The 12,500-nt window shown below is 46.1% G+C and overlaps 2 protein-coding genes across 3 annotated transcripts in view; both read left to right on the top strand.

Annotated features, from left to right (window-relative positions):
- Positions 1-12,500, top strand: part of LOC125294633 (tripartite motif-containing protein 16-like) — a 587,664-nt gene that overhangs the window by 256,517 nt on the left and 318,647 nt on the right. The gene's annotated exons all lie outside the window — the stretch shown is intronic.
- mtmr3 (myotubularin related protein 3) overlaps positions 1-12,500 on the top strand; it is a 39,793-nt gene that overhangs the window by 23,020 nt on the left and 4,273 nt on the right. Inside the window, 6 exon segments of the mRNA XM_048243513.1 lie at positions 1,071-1,241; positions 1,385-1,518; positions 3,566-3,878; positions 3,880-4,644; positions 4,646-5,050; positions 5,715-5,825. Of these exon segments, the coding sequence (XP_048099470.1) occupies positions 1,071-1,241; positions 1,385-1,518; positions 3,566-3,878; positions 3,880-4,644; positions 4,646-5,050; positions 5,715-5,825 (1,899 nt within the window).

The following is a 12,500-nucleotide window of genomic DNA, read 5'->3' as shown; positions in this document are numbered from 1 at the left end:
TATAACCCAGTCTGACACCATTAGCCTAGCTTAGCATAATTCTCCCGAAGTGCACTTTAAGCCCTGGATCTACTTTTAGTGAGCACTTTTAGTAGTACAAGGTTTTATTGTATTTATGGGTAGGGGTAGTCTTGGGGTATATATTTTATCTTTATTTTAGCTTATTTACTCATGTTTTAAACTTTTATTCTATAACTTATTATTACACTAGTAATAACTTGAAGTTGAAGTGGGTTAGACCAGTTAGCCTATAGCTCCCTTTTAGCTATAGGTTAGCTATAGGCTAACTGACATAGAGATCCAGAGCTAGTGGGAGCAGACAGAGGCCTATGGCTAGCGTGAACACACAGGCAGCTGGACCTATTGTGATCATACGGAGACCTGGAACTAGTGTGAGCGTTCAGAGAGCTGGGGCTAATATGAGCGCCAAGAGAGCTGGAGCTAGCATGAGCGTACAGAGTGCTGGACCTAGCATGAGTGTACAGATAGATGGAGCTAGCATGAGTGTACAGATAGATGGAGCTAGCATGAGTGTACAGATAGTTGGAACTAGCATGAGTGTACAGATAGTTGGAGCTAGCGTAAGTGTGTCGATAGCTGGAGTTAGCATGAGCGTACAGATAGTTAAAACTAGCATGAGTGTACAGATAGTTGGAGCTAGCGTAAGTGTGTCGATAGCTGGAACTAGCATGAGCGCAAAGAGAGCTGGAGCTAGCGTGAGTGTACAGAGAGCTTTGATGCTTGGATTTGTTTGTGTTTAGTTCAGTGTGTGTGTGTGTAGTTCGGTGGAACTCTGCCAGCCACACACGAGAGTGTGTGTGTGTGTGTGTGTGTGTGTGCGCACTGGGTCAATTAGGCTGTGCGGAGTCTGGCTGCATTTATCTTCACCAAGGCCAGAGTAGAATGAAGAACACAGGGCATGAGTTTGCATGCATGCTTAAGCTTAGGACTGTAATTTGCATTCTTAAGCTTACAATACAATTTCCTGCCATTTCACAACTTCATGGGTTGTTGACATATTGTCCTATGTTTGTGTGTGTGTGTGTGTGTGTGTGCGCGCATGTGTACAGGTGAAGTTGGTGCAGCACACATATTCGTGTCTGTACGGAACGTTTCTATGCAACAGTGGTAAGGAGCGGGAGGAGCGGCTAAGCCAGGAGAAGACCTGCTCCGTGTGGTCAATACTGCGGCCTGCCAACAGAGCTTTCCGGAATATGCTCTACTCCTCGCACTCTGAGACCGTAAGCAACTCTCACTCCGCACACTCAAGCATTAACTCACAGAACAGTCTTTATTGGAACATGTGGTCAATAAACGTACGCGTTTCGGCCCTAGGCCATCATAAGCGCGCTCATGTTTAACCCACGCCCGCCTTGTGTTGTAGGTATTGCACCCTGTGTGTCACGTGCGGAACCTGTTGTTGTGGACGGCGGTCTACCTCCCCAGCTCCTTGCCCACCACGCCTTCAGATGACTCCTGTGCCCCCTACCCCAACCCCGAGGACCAGCCCCTGGGCAGGTGGGTTCGAAACCCCGTACAAACCTTATCAAACGTGCCGTGAGTAGGGTTGCAAAATTCCGGGAATTTTCAAAGTTGGAAACTTTCCATGGGAATAAACTGGGAATTTTTAATATGGCAAGTTAGTCTATAACAGGGAACTTTAAATGTAGTGGACAAAACCCCATCTTTCAGCATAATATTAGTTAAAACAACCTGATTTAATGCAATTTCAGTCAAATTTCTACCCTGGTTTAGCACACTAGTAAACCATAGGCAGAGAATGGGATTCCCGCTAGCTTTGTATGCTAAGCTAAGCAAAAATCCGAACATACAAATCATATTGCTTATTACGAAACAAAATGTTAATGTTTGTATATGAAACAGTTTGTATGAATTACCCAAAATTCCATGTTAATTTCCGTAAATTCCCATTAATTCCCATAATTTCCTTTTAATTCCATGAAAGTTTCCAATTTGGAATATTTTGCGGGGCTATTATCCCCAGCTTAACTTCCCATGGTAAGTTTCCGGAAATTTACCGGAAATTTTCCGCCCCTTTGCAACCCTAGCCGTGAGTTCAAAAGACAAGCGTGGTCTATACCGACCTGTTGCATGTGCCGTAGATTAACCCACATCCTGTTGGCGTTTTGTTTGTGTGTAATAGCCATGGCCGCTGTACTCCTACGCATGCCCTCTGTGTTAAGTCCCTGATTAGATGTTGCATATATGTTTTGAAACTTGCGACCACACATTGAGTTTCGTCTTGTGGTTTTGTGTTTTTGTTATGGCTAAAGAGCACCACTGCAACAGGATGGGGACCGTTTCCAACATATAGAGGAAAGCTTAACAGCGCTAACTGTACTTAGCGCTACTTAACAGTACTAACTGAGACACAGTGTTTGAGCAGGACATCAGTGATGTGTTGAAGGACTCAGTGCAGTGCTACCAACTCTGCCTGATGTTAGGTGTGTGTGTGTCTGTGTGTGTGTTTGCTGTCCTTGGCTCTTGGAGCTGTGTGTGTGTGTGTGTGTGTGTGTGTGTGTGTGTGTGTGTTCGTTTGTGTTTGCTGTCCATGTGTGTATTTGTTTGAGATTTTTGGCTCTTGGAGCCGTGTGTTTGCTGTGCTTGGCTCTTGGAGCCGTGTGTGTGTGTTTGTGTTTGCTGTGCTTGGCTCTTTAGCGTTGATTGCAAGGCTGATCATCTAATCTGCAGCAGTAATTAGAGCGCCCTTTGAGGTATTAATGTGGGCTAACCTGTCCACACGGCTATTGAATTTCCATTAATCACACACACACTCACACTCACACTCACACTCACACTCACACTCACACTCACACACACACACACACACACACTGAACACTGCTCTTTTGTTTTACTCCTCATCACTCTCCTTTTCAATAACCACTCTAGCCCCCCTATAGTCTCTTCTCTTCCTCTTCGCTTTGATAGATTCACTAACCTTACAGACACACACACACACACACACACAATTCTCTTTCCAACACACACACACACACACAATTCTCTTTCCAAAAACCAGCGTCTGTTCAAGGTATTGTCTTGTTAAAGCTTTGCCTCTGTCACCACGGGCCACCTATTGACTAGGCTATAGACCCTTTCAACAAGGTAAACAAAAACAATGCTTGAACGTTCTATTTGGGCCCCAATCTACTTCCTCTGCATTAATATAACATATGGAATGTTAAAACGGAAGTCTTGTGGGGCCAACTATGATGCTGATAATGGAACTCTCTTGAAAGGGTCCATATGTGATGGCTCACCTAGTGTCTTATGAATAGGCTGTACTGTATGTGAGTTCTCTCTTTGTGTAGAGCACCTACACCACATGCCCACAGTTAAAGGAGAAACCAGAACTCTTTCACATAGATCTCGGTTTCTCAAGGTCACTGAGTACTGTCGGTACGAAAACTTTTTTCCGTTCTCGCAAAACTGAGATCTATGTGAAAATTTGCCAGAGTTTTCCTTTAACAGTGCTGTATAAATGACTAAAATCCCCCTGTTATGGAAGTGACTGAAACTGAGTCCCTCTGCTCTTCTGGCAGGCGGTCAAAGACGCGGTCGTTTGACAACCTTCCGAGCGCGTGCGAGGTGTTTCCCAACCGCCGCTCGAGTGACCCCAGCCTGAACGAGAAGTGGCAGGACCATCGACGGTCTCTGGAGCTGAACATCGGAACCGGAGCGGAATCGGACCAGGACGAGAGGCCTGCCGGGCAAAACGGAACGCTGGTCGGACCTGCTGGGCTGAGAACAGGGCCGGTGGACAGAGCGCAAGACGAGAGCGATGGAGAACGTGGAGAACATGGAGAACGTGATGGTCAACGGCACGAGGACAGGAAGGCTGAAGGGGGAGGGGCTAAACGCAGAGGAGGAGGAGCCAGCTGTGTCCGTGGGCATGACTGCGGGGCAGATGGGGAACGTTCTGCAGGAGGCAACGGAGGATGCGGTGGGAGTCGTGGGCCGGCTGGAGAAGGCCAACGCCCGCGGCGGCAGGACGGTCGCGCACGGCGCACGGGATGTCTACCCGAATAGAACCATGGATGCGATGGACAGCGTCACCAACAGAGTGACCTCTCCTGAGGACGAGAGCCGTGAGGCCCTGAAACCCACAGATGCTGGACTGAATCCAAACGACGTGCACGCACACGCTGTGAACGGCGCCCTCGCCGACGCTCCCACCCCAGAGCCCCAGGGGGCGACAGAGAGCCAGGAAGCACCCTCTGCCCCCTCCCTCCGCACGCACGCCGCCCTCAGGACTATGAGCAATGGCGGAGCGGGAGCAGGACCGGCCGAACAGCCGGACAGGCCGGACCAGCCGCCGCCACCGCCAGAGTCGCTGGACAAGAGGCTCTCCCTGCTGGAGAGCTCCACAGAGACGCTCACCGAGGAGGGGACCAATCCCGCGCCCCGCCCAGACTCCCTGGCCCCCGCGAGAGTGGACGGCCCTGAGCCCGACGCCAACCCGGAGCTGGGCCCCTCCCAGCGTCCCGCTCTCAGTGCCTTGGCCCCCGTGCCGCCCGCCCAGGACGACTCTCGGCCCCCCCACCCCCCCTGCAACGGCGGCGAGAGCTGGGAGCCCGAGCCGGGCACCCCTCAGTGGGCGCGGAGCAACGGCGAGCGCGCCCCCCCTCAGCCGCCAGCTCTCGGCCGCCAGCTGCGGCTCCCTGACGCTCCAGTACGCCTCCGCCGTCGCCGCGGCAACGCCGCCGCCCGCGTGCCCCTACCTCCCGCAGCAGCACCGCGCCAGCTGCTCCCAGCACCACCACCGTTGCTGCCCGCACGGCATCATGGGAAGGCCCACGACGGCCGCCAGCCCCTCGGAGGCGGGTCCGAGCCAGCGCAGCCACCTGGACGAGGACGGGCTGGCGCTGCACACGGACGCGGTCCAGCAGCGTCTGCGGCAGATCGAGGCCGGGCACCAGGCCGAGGTGGAGACGCTGAAGCGGCAGGTGCAGGAGCTCTGGAGCCGCCTGGAGAGCCAGCAGGCCGCGGGGGGGCTACGCCTGAACGGAGACCTGGGGGACGAACTGGTACGGGACACGCGCACACACCAACACACACCAACACACACCAACACACACCAACACACACACCAGCACACACCAGCACACACCAGCACACACACACACTGGCCTCAACGGAGACGTGGGGGACGAACTGGTACGGAACACACACACACACACACCAGCACACACCAGCATACGCACACACACACACCACCACACACACACACACCAACACACACACACTGGCCTCAACGGAGACCTGGGGTACGAACTGGTACGGGACACACACACACACCAGCACACACCAGCATACGCACACACACACCAACACACACACACTGGCCCATACCTAATAACCAACAGTGATCTTTTTGTCATGGAAGACTAACCAGTACAGGCATATAAAGACCCAAAAACAACAACCCACACATACTAGCACACTTAACACTTAGCCTCTGACTAGTCCTGCACTGACCACAACCACTGGTCTCATCTGTGAGAGACTAATGGGATATGGGTGAGACGCTTAATGAATACCCAAACATATTTCAATTTCAAATGAATTTTACTTATAGAGTACGTTACACATGTCTGATGGCGCTTTACAGAGTGTTGAAACAGTGTGTGTGTGTGTGTGTCTGGCTAGCTGGTGTAGACCCCCTCATCACCTACTTTCTGTTTCTCTCAGACCTCAATAGCGGACTCCGACTTCAATCAGGACCCAAACTGCCTGTCGCGCTGCAGCACAGAGTTCTTCTCAGAAGCCAGCTGGGAGCAGGTGGACAAGCAGGACACTGAGGTTGGACTACACAAACACACGCGCTCAACCACACACACACGCACACACTCACCCATGTATGCACGCACGCACACACACACACACACACACACACACACACACACACACACTAGAGATGCACCGATATGGAATTTTAGGGCCGATAACGATAACCGATATTTATTGGTTTGTTGTGGCCAATACCGATACGATAACCGATAATATTACTCTTGAAAACAATTTGGGGAAAGCATATAATAAGCATAATTTTATTGCAGTAATTGTACCTACCACCAAATGATGGACAGAACTCATAATAGTCCTCAATAGTACAGCAGTCAACATAACAGTAGCCTAGCCCTACAGTATGTGTGGCTCCTTTAAGTGCACCTGACGTCAGTGAATTGCGAGTGAGTGGCTAGAGAGTTTGAATCGTTTTCATTTAGGACTAAACGCTCATAAACGGCTCAGCGGGGAATAAGCTACAGTATAGCGACCAAATCAGAGTTTGTGAGGGAAACTTAGTTTTAGTTTCAACTGCGGGTAACTGAATAAAGCTGCAACTCCTCAGACTGTATCTTATGTCCGTCTACTCTGTTGCGTACAACCTGCTGCAGCAGAAATTAAAGGCGTTAGCCCCGAAGGTTTTAATAACTTATTATGATGACCTGTCTGGAACTGAAGCACGAATGGTTAGCATATTTCTAGGTAATAATGCAAAACCCAAGCTAAAGTAATGCAAATATAATACTAAAACACAACTTAGAACTAGGCCTACTTATGTACTCATCCCACTAAAGAGTTTGTTTATTTCTTTCCCCGACCAGCGCGGTAAAGTGCAAACACACCAGCACAAGACGGCTCTAGATAGGGCTGAGCTCCGCTCTGGTAAGGTTAAATGGCGGATCATTCACGAGAGGATTTTGAGATGCACAGATTCCCAAATGAACACATATCCACAGATTTTGTTAGAGTGGTGAAATACATTCACACCGCTGACATTATATTGAGGAAAAAGTATAGCCAACCAAGCTCAAGTAGGCTAGTTCAGTGTAGCCAGACGGACCTTACTTAGGCCTAAATTAGGAAAATATCGGCGCAAATTATCGGCCAGAATTCTGTTATCGGACCGATAATAATATCTTAATTTTTTCACTTATCGGCTAATAATATATCAGCCGCCGATACATCGTGCATCCCTAACGAACACACACATATTGAAGTGGAAACACATACATACAGTGGGCAGTGCTTCGACTTGGCCAGCTTCACTCGCGGTCCGCGCGTGGGATCACGCGACTTTAATTTGTATTTTTCCAGTGAGACGCTGCAACAACCCAAACAACGGTAGATGGCTCAAGTGAGCAGGGTGTCTCGTAAAAGAAATGGAGCCTGGAAAACCCTACACAGACTTCACTACAGACTTTAGCAGACTGGTTTAGAAATAATGTAATAGCCAGAAATATGCCTGCCCTGCCCTAATAAAGAAATATTTGGTTAACTGCGAGTGAATCCCGTTTGCAGCCGTAGAGGCGCCATGGGACAAATTAAACATTCTGGTTTTTCTCCGAGTGCAGCGATGATAGACAGACATCATTTGGACAAAATATAGAGTATTAACCTCCGTTGCTCAGCCAAATGCCTTCCTGTTACTTCCTGTTATCACGGAGTTACAGGCGATAAGCGATTTTTGATGGTCACAAGTTTACTTCATTAGGGACTGTTAGTTATTCATTTAAGGGGCTACGGAGGAGTTTTGGGAGCATTAGTCCAAAAGGCGTGACCCTCCCTCGCCAGCAATACATTTTTCTATGACCCTCCAAAGTGATTATGAAAAATCACTGTCAACTTTTTTTCGGGTTTATAAGCCTACTGTATTTTAACGTTTTCACATATTTAGCCATAAGCCGTTTATCATAGGCTATCACGAAACCAAACTACAAAGGCGAACACTTTAACAGGGGGAATTAATTGGGCATGAATCATGCTGAACGCTATTTCGCTACCTTAGAATAATAAGGTTCTATCTGCGTTTTGAGTAGGTACAACCGGGACGATTGAAGCGGGGGCGAATGAAACATTCGGTTTTCTCGAGTGCAGCGATGATAGACAGTCATCATTTGGACAAAACATGGAGCATATTAACCTCCGTTGCTCAGCCAAATGCCTTCCTGTTACGTCCTGGTATCACGGAGTTACAAGCGATAAGCGATTTTTGATGGTCACAAGTTTACTTCATTAGCGGTTTATTTTTTGGATTATTAAAGAGTGTTTTTTTCAAGGTTTGACTTCCGTGCTTATTCAGTAGAGCATTTAGTGCTCTCCCCAATCCCAGACGTTCACATTGCATGTTTGTTTGTAATGGATGCAACCGTGAGATAGGCTATCGTTTGACAATGAGTTGTTAACAGAACCAAGACATATAGCCCAGCAGCAATCTAGGGACTGATCGTTATTTATTGAAGGGGCCACGGAGGAATTTTGAGTGCTTCAGTTGGAAGTTGCATGACCCTCTCTTGCCTGCTAGAAATTGTTCAATGACCCTCCGACAGAATTGTTAAAAAGACATGACCCTCCCCTGCCAATTGTCTTCGCCCAGCGCCACAGCCACACACTTTGTGATAGCGTTCTTAAATCAATCTTTCCGTGAGCTTGCATGCTACCAGTCCTTCCTTTTCAAATGTGTTGCGCCTGTTTGCACAATTTCACAAATAATCATATGTGATTAATAGTATGACAAATAATCCCTGTGCGGGGACCCGAAACAATGCATGCCAACTTTTTCCGTGTTTATCGCGTATTTTAACTTTCCCGCTGTCTTGCCGTTTTAATGTTTTCCGTAGAATATCTCATATTTTAATACTCTCAAAACAGCCCTGCCATCGGGCCTGTCTCTGTGTTGCCCTGTTGCTACCCCTTGCCCTTCCAATGAAACAGATGTCTTCAAATCATCGTTTTCCTTGCTTGAAGGCGAACTTAGAGTGATGTTAACCTATTTAAGTTTACTTGGTAGCGATTGTCGTGAAACACGATTCATTGGCTTGCATGTTTGGCCTTATGTCTCACGTGCGCACCTGAGGCTACTCAGCTGCAAGATAAATAATTTCCCCTGTTTGTATGTTCACTGCAGGTTGGCCTACCATAACTTACCAACTCTACACTGTAGACTGGCTATTTATATTTTTCTGTGAAATAAGCAAATGTATTTGTTCAACTTTATTAAGCAGAATTACGCATAGGGTACTTGGAACATAATACATTTGACAAAGGACAGATGAATGTTGCTAGTGACAAAATATTAACTTTCAGTGTTTCACGATGTCTTTGTCATGGGAAGTGTTTTTCCCCATGCATTTATTCTAGGTTTACTGTCAGTGACTGCCGTGAAGCGGGTTCTGTGTTTCGTTCATGTCAGTGACTGGCTGAGAGAAGCGGGGTCTGTGTTGTGTTGTGTTGCGTTGCGTTAATTTATTTTCATTGGGCATACCGTGCCGTGCCGTCCACAGCTCTTCAGTTCTGACAAAGCCAAAATTACTCCTTTTTGAAACAATGAGTGCAGGAAGCGTTTGTATGGTTATATTGCTTGGGGGTGGGGGTCCCAAGCAGCTTTCAGCCATAAGGCTACTTTGAGAACATTTCAATTCACCCGACACTAATATTCAAAATGTTGAAAACTATTTTGGCATAGTCTATAAAGCAGTTTAATTAAATGGAATGTTAGTTGTAAACAAGCGAGCTACTTGGTGAGGCTTGGCCTCACAGATCTTCGTGCCTTAGATGGCAGGAAAAATCTTCACGATAGGCCTATTAACTAACCACCCGATTCCGTTGGCTGGGGAAGGGGGCCATCAGACAATTGTGCCCAGTTAATCCGGCCCTTCAAAAAAAAAATCACACCTTCCCACCTCTGACAGCTTAAAAGAAGTCAAGAGGACTCCTTACTCACAGACCTATTCACAAACCTGCGGTTTTGAAATCCTATGCAGCTACAGGAGCTTCCAATGCGAGGAAGCAATTTTGCATTGTAGGCATAACTAACATGCAATACGCGCCAACAACAACCAAAACTAGGCTAATCATTGTCAACATGTAAATTAAATGTAACATTATTGTGAATCAAATTAAAATGTTCTCTTTTTGCAAGCGTAGGCATAGTAACAGAATAATTTAATAATGTTACAAAGATACTACATCAATCCATTATGTTTCATTGGGCTACTAGGCTATTTGTTTTGCCTTGATTCATTTAGGCTAGGCCTTTTTATTCAGGGGCCGTATTCACAAAAGAATTTTAAGGCTAAAAGTAGCTCTAACTGGCGAATTTAGGAGCAACTCCTAAAAATAATGGGCGTGTCACTCCTAACTTTAGGACTCCTAATTTTTTTTTCAAAAAGTAATTCACGAAGCATTTTAGACCTAAAAAGTAGCACCTAAGTCTGGGACAGCTTAAGTCGAGAGGACTCCTAACTCACTAAGACCTATTCATAAACAGCTTTTTTTTTTTTTTTTACGTTGCGATGTTTTGAAATAGCCTATGCGCAACAGGAGCTTCCAATCGCAAGGGAACAATTTTGCATTCATAAAAGGGATGCAATAACGCCACCAACAACAACCAAAACTACTCATTGTTAACATGTAAATGAAATGTAGCGTTTCATTGTGAATCAAATTAAAATGTTCTCCTCTTTGCAAGCGTAGCCTAGGGATATGGTGACAGATTCATTTAATAATGTTGCAAAGGTAGGCTACTGCATCAATCCATAGGCCTATGTTTCATTAGGCTACTAAGCTATTTGTTTTGCCTTACTCTTTATTCATTTAGGCTAGGCCTTTTTATTCAGTTATTAATCATCTTCCGTCCTTCGCACTACTTGTGTAGCGCGCGCATTCTCCGACCTGTCACCTGTCAGTCATCATCGGAAAGAGGTGTTTGGAATTCCAGCGTTACAATCGTCAGCCAATCAAGGTGGTCACTTCAGTCAAGCTCGTGCATGAGTAATGGCGTCATCCATAACCCACGAAGACTCAGTCCTAGTTTAGGAGTTGTCTGAAAGGCTTTGTGAATAACTTTTAAGAGAAAACTCCAATCTAAAATCTTTAAGTGCGATTTAGGAGTAGCCTACTCCTAGTAGTAAGATAAAGCCTTTGTGAATAGCCCTCTGGCCCCAGTTATTCATCATCTTCCGTCCTTGTGTGGCGACGCATTCTGAGACCTGTCACTCATCATCGTAAAGGGAGGTGTTTGGAATCATGCCCAGCGTTACAATCAATCAGCCAATCAAGGTGGTCACGCTTGCCCATTTACCCAAATTAATGGTGAATATTACTGATGATCATTGTTATTTAAGAACATGCAGTGTCGTAGGGTACCAAAAACATCTTGCTTTCGTAAAAAGCATCATAGCGCACATTCTGGCGGGTCTGTTATTTACTGTAGGCTGCGCCAAACCACATGCCTTTATTTTGGGCAAGCCTGCATTCATTCATTCATTCAACCTTTATTTATTCTCGGAGGGTCATTGAGGGAAGCCCTCATTTTCAATGAAGCGAAATTACAGAAGCCGAAGCAAAGCTCTACAAACAAGACAACATTGAGGCCTTCTGTTGAAGAATTTTATATAAAGCCTGCTGACAGTAATCCTCCTGCCCTGATGGGCCTACCACAGCTGTGGATAGTGTGGAATGTTCAAGTAATAACACAATCCAATGTGTGTCTCAATTGTCCCCGCTGACCACCTCACACATTTCTCTAGATTTTGCAGCGAACTTACATGACACAATGCCATAAAATATGCCAGTTTTAGGACACAGAATAATGTTTGTAATGATACCAGGTAGGCCAGGTATTGTCGAAGGTGCATGGTGAAGTGAAATTCTTACTTTGGAAAACAAACATTTGCCGATATCATCGCCCGATCATCAGAATATTGCAACAGATTCTGTGTTCTGGACTGTAGGTAACTTGTTAAGCCAGTGGTTCTCAAACTTTTATTTCATTCCCCACTTTGATCAAGGGGCATGACTGATGATAGTGGAGATAGCGTGTTATCGAGGCTTTTTGCAAGTCAGCATCTTCGACGGTAGTCTATTAAAAATATAAGTTTTCGATGTCCCAAGCGGAGAGCCATACTTTATTGTTTTAACGATCTCTATGCTACTCACAAAAATGTAGGCATGGGGACATGATGAAGTAGGTTATCCAACTGTCGTGTGTTAAATTATTGTGATTACGAGCCAGTGGTTTTCAAACATTATCGTGACTCGGACATCTAACTAAATGCAACAGGCTCATATCGTCCTCGCATTAGCAAAATGAGGACCAGTGTTTTGTCAAATTGCAAATAGCTATTCGTTTTAACTATTTTTTTATGATAGTAGCCTATACAAAAAAGCACTTCATACTATCTTAATCTTGGAATATGGGGGGGAAGTGGGCGTCTGCAGTCAGCCAAATATGAATGTAATTCTGCGGCATAAAGCAGATGTAATTGTTTATTGTACAGAAAAATAAAAATGACATGTCAAGCAGTCAATTGACTACATTGCAGTCAAGAAGTAGGGCAAATTAATTTCTGAAACCAAAGCGTGGGTCATAGTTGTCTAAGCCTCTATAAGTAGCCTGTTAAAAAGCATTCGCCAGATAGTATTAAATCGGCAACAACATTGTTTTCTGCAGAAGCCTACCCAAGGCTACAG

This window comes from Alosa alosa, chromosome 5 (genome assembly GCF_017589495.1).
Source record: "Alosa alosa isolate M-15738 ecotype Scorff River chromosome 5, AALO_Geno_1.1, whole genome shotgun sequence".
NCBI lineage: Eukaryota > Metazoa > Chordata > Actinopteri > Clupeiformes > Clupeidae > Alosa > Alosa alosa.
The sequence above is the reverse complement of the archived record's forward strand: the minus strand, read 5'-3'. Positions and strand labels throughout refer to the sequence as shown.